The 14,271-nt window shown below is 44.7% G+C and overlaps 1 protein-coding gene across 1 annotated transcript in view; it reads left to right on the top strand.

Moving 5' to 3' along the window:
- Nucleotides 1-14,271, top strand: part of CA10 (carbonic anhydrase 10) — a 305,312-nt gene that overhangs the window by 193,848 nt on the left and 97,193 nt on the right. Inside the window, exon 3 of the mRNA XM_082272483.1 lies at nucleotides 13,323-13,465. Within this exon, the coding sequence (XP_082128609.1) occupies nucleotides 13,323-13,465 (143 nt within the window). The remainder of the gene's footprint in view (nucleotides 1-13,322; nucleotides 13,466-14,271) is intronic.

Below are 14,271 nucleotides of genomic sequence, written 5' to 3'. Positions count from 1 at the left end.
AGGAGAATGACAGGTGGCTTTTTTACACAAGCTGCCTGACATTCTCCCTCTCCCCCGCCGATCGCCGAGTGACCGGCGGACATCGGGTCCGCTGGTCACACGCGCGGGGGGGTCCGTGACCACGCGGGAGCGGGAGCGTGCCTCCGGCGGCGCGCGCTCGCTCCCTAGACCCTCACAAGCTAGTGACGTAGCCCTACGTCACTTTGCCTGTGAGGGGCTGACTGCCGACGTAGATCGGCGTTAGGCAGTCGGCAAGTGGTTAAAGAGCAGAAGCTCAGCGGACTTCAATCATCCAATCACGTGCAAGCAAAAATGTATTTATTTTTTTTCCTTGCCCATGATTGGGTACTCTTTGGAAAGTGAAGCTTTGGGGTTGATTTACTAAAGAGAAACAGTTCGGGCAGTGTGCGAAGTGCAAATATGCAGAAACTCTGTGTTTGCGGACACTCACCTCCTTGGCTGTCAGATTGGGACCAGCAGGCTGTGTCCGAGCAGCCACTATATCCCAATAGACATGAATGGGACTTCCTCCATATGTGCGGAACAGCTGTGCATCCTGTGTGTGCAAAGTTAATGTTACCCTTAAGGCTCCGTTTCCACTATCGCGGCTACGAAGTCGTGCTACTTCTAGCTCGACTTCGTAGTGTAAAGTTGTTTGCGGCTTTCAGTGCGACTTGTCCCTCATTATAGAAGGAAGTCGCACTGAAGTCGGCCCAAAAGTAGTGCACAAACTACTTTTCAAGTCGCCGCAACTCAAGTCGCGGCAGTGAGAACGGGCCAAATTGAAATGAATGGCTTTTGACTTGTTGTGCGACTTGACATGTGTCAAGTCGCACAACAAATCGCAATAGTGAAACTGCTGGCGGTCCTCTTTCACATAAGGGTGGTCCCAGCGGCGGATTCGTCGCAGGATCACCCTTGCGGTGCAGCAGGAAAGGGTAAAGGGTAGCACTAGACCCCCTCTGTATCTCTAAACTACCAACCTGTAGAATTTTTTAACCACTTACCGCATACTGACGTATATTTACGTCGGCAGAATTTGCGGGGGTATACCGGGATGATGCCTCTAGCTAGAGGCATCATCCCGTTACCGTGGTTTAGCGCCAACCGTCGGCTTTCCGTCGGTAATGACCGATGCGGCTTGGGAGCCGCTCGATCGTTACCCGGGTGAGCGGGAGGGGACGTTCCCCCCCCCCTCCCGCCGCATTCCGTGACATGATCAGATTTTTTTTTTTTAAAACCTGTAATAAAGTTAAAAAAATATAAAATAAATAGGAAAAAAAAAAAATTTTAGCCGCAAAAAAAAAACGTATACGGAAGTCGAGCCGCAAATGAAATCGCTGTTCAAACCACACATGCGAGGTATCGCCGCGATCGCCAGAGCGTGGGCAATAATTAAAAAAAAAAGAGCTACACTCTAATTCTAAACTGGTAACCGTCAAATAAATTTAAAGCGTCGCCTATTGAGATCTCTATTGATCGTAGTTTGTCGCCATCCCACGGGGGGGGGGGGGGGGGGCGCAATTCTAAACCGTAACATGTTGGGTATCTATTTACTTGGCGTGACATCATCTTTCACAATATACAAAAAATGGGCTAAATATACTGTTTAGTATTTTTTAAATGCAGTAAAATGTGATTTTTCAAATTTTTTCCAAAAAAATGGCGTTTTAAAGACCGCTGCGCAAATACCGCGTGACAAAAAATATTGCAATGACCGACATTTTATTCTGCAGAGTCTTTGCTAAAAAAAATATATATAATGTTTGGGGGTTCTAAGTAGTTTTCTAGGAAAAAATACTGATTTTAACTTGTAAACAAAAAGTGTCCGAAATAGGGCTGGGGCTTAAAGCGGAGTTCCACCCAAAACTGGAACTTCCGCTTTAGGGAGTCCTGACCCCCTGACATGCCACATTTGGCATGTCATTTTTTTTGGGGGGGGAGCGGGTACCCAGTTTTGACAGGTACCGCTCCCACTTCCGCTCGGAGCACCGCGGCGCCCTGAACGGAAGTTCTCCTCTCCCCCTCCCTCCCTGCAATCTTCTGGGACACGTCAGAGGTCCCAGAAGATTGCCGGCCAATTACGGCGCGCAGCGCGACTCGCGCATGCGCAGTGGGTACCCGGCTGTGAAGCTGCAAACTGTCACCGCCGGGTGCCCACAGCAGTGATGCCGGCGCCGAGGGAGAGGATCGAGGCTTCGGGCGGCCGCATCGCTGGACCGTTGGACAGGTGAGTGAATGGCTGGACCTCCGCTTTAAGTGGTTAATGTGTCGCCTATGGAGATTTTTAGGTACCAATATTTGTCGCCATTCCGCGTGTGTGCACAATTTTGAAACATGACATGTTGGGTATCTATTTACTCAGCGTAACATTATCTTTCCTTTGGGCGGCACAGTGGTGTAGTGGTTGGGCGGCACAATGGTGTAGTGGTTGGGCGGCACAGTGGTGTAGTGGTTAGCACTTTCACCTAGCAGCAAGAGGGTCGCTGGTTCGAATCCCAACCACGGCACTACCTGCCTGGAGTTTGCATGTTCTCCCTGTGCCTGCGTGGGTTTCCTCGGGTACTCTGGTTTCCTCCCACACTCCAAAGACATGCTGGTAGGTTAATTTGATCCTGTATAAAATTGGCCCTACTGGGAGTTAGGGACCTTAGATTGTAAGCTCCTTGAGGGCAGGGACTGATGTGAATGTGCAATGTATATGTAAAGCGCTGCGTAAATTGACAGCGCTATATAAGTACCTGAAATAAATAATCTTTCACATTATAGAAAAAAATTGGGCTAACTTTACTGATTTCTTATTTTTTTACTCAAAAAAGTGAATTTTTCCCCCCAAAAAAATAAAATTGTGTTTGGAAGACCGCTGCGCAAATACAGTGTGATAAAAAAAAACAATATTTCTAGATTGTAAGCTCTAAGGAGCAGGGCCCTCCAATTCCTCCTGTATGGAATTGTATCTGTATTGTCTTCCCTCATTGTAGAGCGCTGCGCAAACTCTTAGCGCTATATAAATCCCGTATAATAAGAATAATAATAATTGCAACAATCTCCATTTTATTCTCTAGGGTCTTTGCAAAAAAAATAAATAAAAATAATAATAATAATGATAATAATAAATAAATATATATATATATATAATGTTTGGGGGGTTCTAAGTGGTTTTCTAGCAAAAAAAAAAAAATGATTTTAACTTGTGAACACCAAGTGTCAGAAATAAGCCCGGTCCTTAAGTAGTTAATGTTGAATAAACTGAAAATCGCACCATATCCACACTAAATTTGTGCATGTAGCAATTTTGGGAACGCGCAGCAACCAGATCGCGTGGTCGTTTTGTACCATGCAACCCGGTGGAGGCAAACACACTGAGTTTGTGACCTGCTTTTGGGGTGTCCTTTGCATTGACACCCGCTGCAGATGGCAAGGGCTGTGCTATTTGAATGCGATCCATGCGCATTTCCCGCATTCTACTGTGAACCGAAGTGAAAAACAAACTAAAAACAATAAAAATGACCGCTAAGCGCCATGTGGAGGGGACATTACCTTGGAGCCGCCCCTGCCCCTCTCCGGTTATCCCTTTGCCTAGATGGGGGAGCAGGAAGCAGCGGGTGTGACTGCTTTTCAAGCCCCACAACACTTTGGGATAATTGCAGCCCTTCTGGAGTTTCTGTCAGGAGGAAGAAAAGAAGGACACATGTGTGACAACACTAGCTTAGAGCAGAACTCCAACAATCACAAGATCACAATGAACAGATCATTAAGAGGATAAAAAAGATTTTGCTGCAAAATTAAAATTCAATCCAAACATTCCCCCTGCAGTACTTTTTTTTTTGCCACTAGATGTCCTCAGCCTGATGCCTAGCATTATTCAACCCACTTACTCTGAGCCCAGGTCATCCTAGGCCCACTCCCAGCCGGTGACTGGGAAAGCATTTTCCAATGATTGTTATAATATACACCCCATACCAGTGTTAGAATTACTATATCAATAAGATGCAACACATGTATGGATTGCAGGATATTTATTGGACGTTATTGTAGACTCTCTCATGGCCGACACCAATAGACGACGAATCCTTCATGCGTCACTGTTATTCTCCATGTGATGTCTGATTCCTCTGCTTCCGGGTCATTGTTGCTCCAAATGCTGTTCCAAAGGCGTCTTAGAAAGCCCAAGAGTCTAGATGTTCTGGAGTCGTTAGGTGGTGGTGGGCTCCGTGCGGTGCCAGTTGCTAATGTCCTCTGCCCAATGCTAGTTGGCGATGACCTCTGCATGGTGCTAGGTGGTGATAGCCTCTGCCTAATGCTAGTTAGTGATGGCCTCTGCATGGTGCTAGGTGGTGATGGCCTCTGCATGGTGCTAGGTGGTGGCATACGATGTGTGGTGGCCAATGGTGGCTCCCTCTGCCTGGTTCCAGTTGAGGGCATACTATGCAAAGTGCCAGTCCTTTGTGTACTCTGACCTGATCCAGTTGAGGGCATACTATCCAGGGTGCCAGTCCTTTGTATGCTCTGCCCTGATCCAGTTGAGGGCATACTATCCTGAGTGCCAGTCCTTTGTATGCTCTGCCCTGATCCAGTTGAGGACATACTATCCAGGGTCCACTGTGTGCTCTGCCCTGATCCAGTTGAGGGCATACTATCCAGGGTGCCTTGAAATTGTCCATAATTTTAGAAGGTGCCTTGAGACCGTCCATAATTTTAGAGGTGTCTTGACATTGTCCAATATTTTACAGGGTGCCTTGAGATTATCCATAATTTTAGAGGGTGCCTTGGAATTGTCCATCGTTTTAGAGGGTGCATTAAGACTGTTCATAATTTTAGAGGGTGCCTTAAGACTGTCCATAATTTTAGAGGGTGCCTTGAGACGGTCCATAATTTTATAGGGTGCCTTGAAATTATTAATAATTTTAGAGGGTGCCTTGAGATTGTCTATAATTTTAGAGGGTGCCTTGAGACTGTCATTAATTTTAGAGGGTGCCTTGAAATTATTAATAATTTTAGAGGGTGCCTTGAGATTGTCATTAATTTTAGAGGGTGCCTTGAGACTGTCCATAATTTTAGAGGGTGCCTTGAGATTATCCATATTTTAGAGGGTGCCTTTAGATTGTCCATAATTTTAGAGGGTGGCTGTCCATAATTTTAGAGGATGCCTTGAGCTTATCCATAATTTTAGAGGGTGCCTTGAAATTGTCCATTATTTTAGAGGGTGCCTTGACACTGTTCATAAATTTAGAGGGTGCCTTGACACTGTTCATAAATTTAGAGGGTGCCTTGAGGCTGTCCATAATTTTAGAGGGTGCCTTGAGACTGTCCATAATTTTAGAGGGTGCCTTGAAATTGTCCATAATTTTAGAGGGTGCATTGAGACTGTTCATAATTTTAGAGGGTGCCTTAAGACAGTCCATAATTTTAGAGGGTGCCTTGAAATTATCAATAATTTTAGAGGGTGCCTTGAGATTGTCTAGAATTTTAGAGGGTGCCTTGAGACTGACCATAATTTTAGAGGGTGCCTTGAGATTATCCATAATTTTTTGTCCATTATCCCTCCACCTTCCGTTTGAAGATGCCCCACAGATGCTCAATAGGGTTTAGGTCTGGAGACATTATTGGCCATTCCATTACCTTTACCCACAGCTTCTTTAGCAAGGCAGTGGTCGTCTTGGAGGTGTTTGGGGTCGTTATGTTGGAATACTGCCCTGCGGCCCAGGCCCCGAAGGGAGGGGATCATGCTCTGCTTCAGTATGTCACAGTACATGTTGGCATTCATGGTTCCCTCAATGAACTGTAGCTCCCCAGTGGTGGCAGCACTCATGCAGCCCCAGACCATTACACTCCCACCACCATTGCTTGGGAGGCGCCACACATGCTTGACTACTTTAATTACGCTTATGTGCCTGAGCCTTTATGGTAGTACTAGATTTTTGATGTTCTCAAGGCTATTAAATTAAGGAATGAAAACATATGGTAGCCTAGCATGCAAACCAAGTCCTTGACTGCTGGCACCTTAAACACATTTAAATAAATTTGATTTTAGAAGTTTGAGTTTTCCAGTCTGTGGCTCCAACTTCAATAAAAGCTCAATCAAGGTAGCCGAAATTGAAACTATTAGAATGAGCAAGAGAGTTGAAAATTCCTAAATTAATGTGTCGTCAATTGTTCTGCGAAGACAGATCATTCTAAGAGTGAATGTCAATGAGGAAAAAGTGAGAACCGAAATGAGCAGCTGCCAGGGAGATGTGAAAAATGCCTTAGAGTGGCTGATTACATGAGGAATAGAGGTGAGGTAACAGTCATATTTTATTCGGCACTATTGTAAACACCAGCAGATGACAGCAGTGCTCACTTCTCAAAGTCAGAAAGGGGTCCTTCCGCTATAAGCCGCCAAATGGATCAATCTATGATCTGCAGGGAAAGTGTTGTATGTCGCACATCTCGGGGGCCCATTTTTCTGCCTCCCTATTGGCTAAATGTGGCTGAGGTTGGGGTGGAGATTGTGTCACGCTATCGCTGATTGCGTTCTAATCACACCATCGATCGAACTGGAATGTGTAGGAAAAACAAGAGCAACGAGCCATTTTGTCATGCCTTTTGTTTCATCATAGGAGGCCAAGGCAACGCGTTTCGGGGGATACAACATTCACCCTTCATCAGGGCTTAACCACTTGCCGCCCATATAACTTAATTATACAGCAGCAAGGTTGCACTGCTGCGTCGGATCTCATACCTAGTACACATTTCTGGGTCTGGGGCGCGCAGGTGTGCCGCCAGCGCCCTGCTCCCGCTGTGTATAATCTGATCGCCGGGTACTGCAAACTCGATATCCGCCTATGTAAACAAGGCACATCACCATTCTGTCAGGAGGGAAGGCATTGATCCTGTGTTGCTGGAAAGCAGGACATGGTTCAATGCTTTCCCTTAGTAAAAGCACCTCCCACACAGTACACAAGCACTGGCTATGCACCAGATGTGGGGGACTTGAGTCACATGACTTGACTTAAGTCAGACTTAAGTCACCAGTTTGAGGACTTGAGACTTGCTTGACTAAAATTATTAAAAGACTCGACTTGACTTTGACTTGGTATTCATGACTTGAGACTTGACTTTGACTTGAGACATATGACTCGAAATGACTTTACTTTTTTAAGTTATTAAATATTTGGATTTTCTCAAGATGTGTTAAAGCAAAATTAATGTGCTTGTTATTTTTCTGACACCACAGTCACTTAAAACACCTCAGTGTGTTCTGATTTTTAGGACACTGGCTGTTTAACAATGGAAATACTTAACATGTTTTTAGTGACTGTGGTGTTGAAACATGACCGGACGAAGGATTTTGAGCTGTTTGGGCATTCAAAGTGTTTCTTTAATATGCCAAGAAAAAAACACTAAGCAGTTTTGTTAATGTTGAAAATAAAACAAAACCTTTCCTGACCACTGACTTTTAACTGATTTAAAGGTGAAAATTGGGGTAGATCAGTATTTTGACTTGATTTGTGACTTGAACGAAATAATTGACTTGCTTGACTTCTAGCAGGGACTCGACTTGACTTGCTTGCTTTTCGCCACAGTAACTTGGGACTTGCTTGAGACTTGAAGGTTAAGACTTGAGACTTGCTCCCATGACTGCTATGCACACATTTAACCCTTTGATCGCCCCTCATGTTAGCCCCTTCCCTGCCAGTGTCATTATTACAGTAACAGTGCATATTTTTAGCACTGATTACTGTAGTAATGTCACTGGTCCCCCCAAAAGTGTCAAAAATGTAAATTAGGTGTCCGATCTGTCCACCGCAATGTCGCAGTCCCACTAAAAATCGCAGATCGCCGTGATTGTAAATTTGTACAGTGACAGTGCAAATTTTTTATTAGTGTATTAGTGTCACGGGTCTCCAAAAAGTGTCCAAATTGTCAGTTAGTGTCCAAATTGTCTGCCACAATATTGCAGTCCCACTATAAATTGCTGATCGGCACCATTACTAGTAAAAAACAAATAAATAAATAAAAATATTCCATAGTTTGCAGACACCATAACTTTTACGCAAACCAATCAATATAAGCTTAGTGGAATTTTTTTTTTTTTTTTTACCGAAAACATGTAGCAGAATACATATTGGCCTAACTGATGAAGAAATTCGATTTTTTTTCAATTGTTTGTATTGAATATGTTTTATAGCTGAAAGTAAAAAATATTGTTTTTTTTTTTTTTTTTTTCAAAATTGTCAGTCTTTTTTTGTTTTTAGCGCAAAAAACAAAACCGGCAGAGGTGGTTAAATACCACTAAAAACAAAGGGGTGAACACCTGAGCTATGTATGACGTATAACCCTTTAATTTCCTTTATTTCATTTGTGCTCTACTTCCTATCGCTGAGTATATAATCTACATGTCACCTTTGTGCTGATGCACGTGGGACTCAGGAATTGTTTGTTGTGACATATGAAACTGTTCTAAATAAAGTATTTATTAAAAAAAAAAGAAAATACCACCAAAAGAAAGCTCTATTTGTGGGTAAAAAAAGGACATATATTTTATTTGGGTACAGCGTCAAACGTCTGCGCAATTGTCAGTTAAAGAAATGCAGTGTCATGAAAATTTTAATAAAAAGAATTTTCAAACAAAAAAGTAACATAAAAAATGGCCCGGTCATGAAGGAGGGTAAATCTTCCGGAGGTCAAGTGGTTGAAGTATAACTTAAGACAAACTTTTTTTTTTAGTTTTGGATGGAGTAGAGGGGGAGTGGGACACCAGTGAGTTTTTATTGCTGATTGTGCCCCTGTTAGGGAGATTATCCCATGTGTATGGTTACTCACCGAAAGTAAAAGAAAATGCCAAATTTTGGGTTTTTCCCAGATCAGTAATAGAGGGAAAATGCACCCACTAGTTCTGGTGACAACAAGGGATTCCCTCACTTTGTAGGGATTTCTCTAACTTGTTTTAGCTATGGGACAGAGGAAGTTAAAGCGGAGTTCCGGCCACAAAATCGACATAGTCGATTTTGGGCCATCCGCTTGCTTTTGGTCACCTGTAAAAGAAATGGATAGTTACGATTTTTTTTTTTTGTTTACTTACCTTGTTATTGAAGAAAAATCTACTCACCTTTCTTCCACTTCCTCCCTCTGCGGCTGCGGCCCGCGCCGTCACTTCCTCTTTGCATTGATTCCTGGGAGCTGAACGTCGTCGCTCCCAGGAATCAATGCGCCTGCACCGGCCCCGCTCGTCACTTGCGGTGCAGGCGCCTCATTCCCTGCTAAACAGCTTCTGGGCATGCCCAGAAGCTGTGCAGGGATGACGCGTCTGCACCGGAAGTGACGAGCGGGGCCGGTGCAGGGCATTCTGGGAGAAGAGGACACGGAAGAGGACGCGCTGGCTTCAGCTGCCCACATCCAAGATGGCAGCGTTGGACAATACATTTTCAAGGTAAGTATTTCTTCTAAAAGGTAAGTGCGAACCGGGACAGTTCAGAGGCTATCCATTGTGGAATGTACTAGCCCTGACTGTCCCAGGGGTATTTTTATTGAAAAAACATTTTCGTGGCCGGAACTCCGCTTTAAGGGAAGTCTCCTCAACATGGACATCTCCAGGAGTTATAACCCTCCCTTACTCTATCCAAAATGAAGAAAATTTTTGCCTGTAGCGCTCAGAAATAAACTGGCTTGTAGAAGGACCCCCTTGGTGCCGGTTGTTAAGCCAGTTCCCAGGCACAGCTTTGCACAGGTGGTGGTCTGAAGCTCCAACTTTGCTCCACTGGTTCTTAACCACTTGCCGACCAGTCACGTTGACTGTACTGCGGCAAAGTGGTTAGTTATCGTCTGGCGACGTAGACCTATGTCACCAGACATTCCCCTCTCTCGGCGGCACGCGCGCGCCGCCGAAGGCTCGCTCCCACTGTATTCAGTTACAGCGGGAGTCGGGCCAGGGGAGGAGAGGCAGTGATCACCGCCGCTATTCCCTCATCTTCGGGGAATCGAGTGTGGAGATCCGCCCGCTTGTGTAAACAAAGCGGGTGGATCTCCTAAGTGACAGGCAGGGTCAGATTGCAGGGTTCAGCATAGCTGAACATGTGATCTGTCCCTGTGTCACTCAGTCACCTCCCCCCACACACGTCAGTAAGCACCAGGCATACATTAACCCCTCCCTCTCCAATAAAAATTAACCCCTTCCCTGCCAGTGTCATTAGTACAGTAACAGTGCATATTTATAGCACTGATTACTGCAGTAATGTCACTGGTACCCCCAAAAGTGTCAAAAATGTCAGTCAAGGGTCCGATCTGTCCGCCGCAATGTCGCAGTCCCGCAAAAAAAATCGCAGATCGCCGCCATTACTCGTTAAAAAAAAAAAACCCAAAATGACAGAAATCTTTCCCTTAGTTAGTAAACGCAATAACTTTTGTGCAAACCAATCAAAATACGCTTATTGCTATTTTTTTTTACCAAAAATATGTAGCAGAAAACAAATTGGCCTAAAATGATAAAAAATTTAGATTTTTTACATTTTTTTTGGGGGGGGGGGGGATTTCATATAAAAAAATTTGAAAAGTATGGTTATTTTTTCAAAATTGTCGCTCTTTTTTTGTTTATAGCGCAAAAAGTAAAAATCGCACAGAAAGCTCTGTTTGTGGAAAAAAAAGGACGTAAAGTTCGTTTGGGTACGGCGTTGCATGACCGCGCAATTGTCAGTTAAAGTCGCACAGTGCCGAATCGCAAAAAGTGGCCTGGACGTAAGACAGCAAAATCCTCCGGTGGTAAAGTGGTTAAACAAATTCACGCAGGTTCCATGGCATGGGAAGAGTACTTGTTGCACCATACATAAGAAGCCTCCTCTATACCTGTGGTTCCAGGTTTAGTTCCTAGGTGGTCAGCTACCACCCCTGGGGCAATGCTATACAAGGTGCCCAAGCAGCACAGCAGGTGCAACAGAGAAACCTTCCTAGTCACTGCCACTGAATGACTCACCGTCACGGAACCACCACCACCACTATCCCAAACTAGCTGGTAAAAGGGGATTCCCCAGGGAATTACTATACACCTGGTTTTATTGAGAACGCCGTCAATCCACTACCTCACCTTTGTCCAACTGCCTGCATCCATGAGGCAACTGTGTCCACAATGCTATTCTGTTCACCATGCATAAATCAGAGACATACCCCATTTTTCTGTTCCTTTACTGAAGGTAGACATTAGTTACAAACATCCAGTGCCTAAACTTAAACTGAACCTTAAGAGCCGGTTCACACTGAGGCGACACGACTTTGCGGGGCGACCTGTGAAGTCGCGTTCACCGCTGTGCGCCGCGACTTCGGCGCGACTTGCAGAGACTTCACATAATGGAAGTCTATGTAAGTCGCTCCGAGGTCGTCCCAAAGTAGTACAGGACCCTTTTTCTAAGTCGGAGCGACTTGTGTCGCTCCTATTAGAACGGGTCCTGTTCTACTCAATGGACCACGACCGACCGCGACTTGTCAGGCTGACAAGTCGCCTGACAAGTCGCGGTAGTGTGAATGGGCTCTTATAGGTACAGTCACAATCACGTGGTCAAAACAGTCTAAAAAATACAGTGATAAATACAGCAAAATTCCAATTAATGACAAATACCGATGTAGCACTGCCCCCTAGGGAGCAGCTACAAAAGCCTATGTGTCAATGGCTGGGTTTCCTCCACTGTCCAACAGGCTCCCCTATTGGATACAGTGGGGACACTCCCTCAGACCAAGTGAATCACACATGGACACATGTAACAGGCAGAACTAACAATCAGGCTCCCCTGATAAGCAGATAGAGCTGCTAAGCTTTTACCAACCTAGCACCTACCGAGGAGGGTGCTACATCCGACTTAACTGTCACATTGTCAGATCTTATGAAGGGGTGCTCCGGTGCTCATGGTGGTGCATAGGTCTCCTTACTCTCACTACACTACAAGGTCCAACTACACAATATTGTCAAAAGTATTGGGACACCTGCCTTTACACGCACATGAACTTTAATGGCATCCCAGTCTTAGTCCGTAGGGTTCAATATTGAGTTGGCCCACCCTTTGCAGCTATAACAGCTTCAACTCTTCTGGGAAGGCTGTCCACAAGGTTTAGGAGTGTGTCTATGGGAATGTTTGACCATTCTTCCAGAAGCTCATTTATGAGGTCAGGCACTGATGTTGGATGAAAAGGCCTGGCTCACAGTCTCTGCTCTAATTCATCCCAAAGGTGTTCTATTGGGTTGAGGTCAGGATTCTGTGCAGGCCAGTCACGTTCCTCCACCCCAAACTCACTCATCCATGTCTTTATGGACCTTGCTTTGTGCACTGGTGTGCAGTTATGTTGGAACAGGAAGGGGCCATCCCCAAACTGTTCCCACAAAGTTGGGAGCATGAAATTGTCCAAAATTTCTTGGTATGCTGATGCCTTAAGAGTTCCCTTCACTGGAACTAAGGGGCCAAGCCCAACCCCTGAAAAACAACCCCATACCATAATTCCCCCCCCCCCCCCATCCACCAAATGATTTAGACCAGTGCATAAAGCAATGTAAAAGCAGGCAGATTGCTGTTCTATCAGTAGGGAAGGTATTGATCCTGTGTTTCTACAAAGCAGGAACATGGATCTCTGCCTTCCCCTAGTACAAGTACCTCCCATACAGTAACCAAGCACTGATAAGACATACAGTTAACCCTTTGATCACCCCCTATGGCAACCTCATTCCCTGTCAGTGTCATTCATACAGTGACAGTGCATATTTTTTAGCACTGACCACTGTATTAGTGCTGCTGGTTTCCAAAAAAGTGTCAGTGTCCGATTTGTCCAACGGAATGTCACAGTCCCGCTATAAGTTGCTGATCACCGCAATTACTGGTAAATATAAGTAAATGAATAAATAAATAAAGATTCCATATATATATATCCCACAGTTTGTAGGCGCAAACTGATCAATATACGCGTATTGGGATTTTTTTTTACCAAAAATATGTAGCAGAATACATATTGACCTAAATGGATGAAGAAATTCGATTTTTTACATTTTTTTATTGGATATGTTTTATATAGCAGAATGTAAATTTTTTTTTTTTTTTTTGTATTGTCGGCCTTTTTTGTTTATAGCACAAAAAATAAAAACCACAGAGGAGATCAAATACCACCAAAAGAAAGTTCTATTTGTGGGGAAAAAAGGACATACATTTTATTTGGGTACAGTGTTGCATGACCGCGCAATTGTCAGTTAAAGTAACGCAGTGCTGTATTGAAAAAAATGGCCTGGTCATGAAGGGGGGTAAATCTTCTGGGCGTCAAGTGGTTAATAACAATAATGCTTAAAGCGTTTCACTATTTTGTCTCCCTAGTGCCTTCCTTTTGGGGATTGGTAAATTCCGCCTGGAATCTATGTGCGGTTGGAAAGAGGCAGTCTCCCGTCAACATAGAAACCAGCCATATGATTTTCGATCCCTTCCTAACATCGCTACGCATCAACACAGGTGGAAGGAAGGTAAGGCCTAAATGTGAATCACCGTGAAAGTAAAAATAAAACTCATTCATTTTGCAGAAATGTTTATTATATTATTGATAAGAAGCTCTGAACAAATAGATCCCCTAAAGGGGAACTCCGGCTAAAACATAATTCCTAAATACAAGAGTCATGTGTGTTACTTCTTGAATCTTGGTGTGATTTGTGTATTTCCTCCGGATCTGTGCACTAATCCAGGGTGAAACTTTGACTTTCTGGAATAAAGAATGGTCACTGCTGCTCCCTATTCTTGTGCAGGATGAATGGTCTGGTCTCTGCCCCTCCTGTAGTTTTCAGCAGGCAGCCTATAAGCTTATAGTGGGTGGAGCCTGCTAGGTCCCTCCCACAGCTCTGCTCTCTCTGCTTGTACAGAGTAACTGGTCTGGTCTCTGCCAGTAGTGGGTGGAGCTTGCTAGGTCCCTCCCACAGCTTTGCTCTCTCTACTTGTACAGAGTAACTAATCTGGCCTCTGCCTGTAGTGGGTGGAGATTGCTAGGTCCCTCCTAAAGCTCTGCTCTCTCTGCTTGTGCAGAGTAACTGGTCTGGTCTCTGTCTGTAGTGGGTGGAGCTTGCTAGGTCCCTCCCACAGCTCTGCTCCCTCTGCTTGCACAGAGTAACTAGTCTGGTCTCTGCCTATAGTGGGTGGAGCCTGCTAGGTCCCTCCCACAGCTTTGCTCTCTCTACTTGTGCAGAGTAACTGGTCTGGTCTCTACCTGTAGTGGGTGGAGCTTACTAGGTCCCTCCCACAGCTCTGCTCCCTCTGCTTGCACAGAGTAACTAGTCTGGTC

Source organism: Pelophylax lessonae (assembly GCF_965119305.1).
Source record: "Pelophylax lessonae genome assembly, chromosome: 11".
NCBI classification, from domain to species: Eukaryota; Metazoa; Chordata; class Amphibia; order Anura; family Ranidae; genus Pelophylax; species Pelophylax lessonae.
This window is presented reverse-complemented; position numbering and strand designations above follow the sequence as displayed.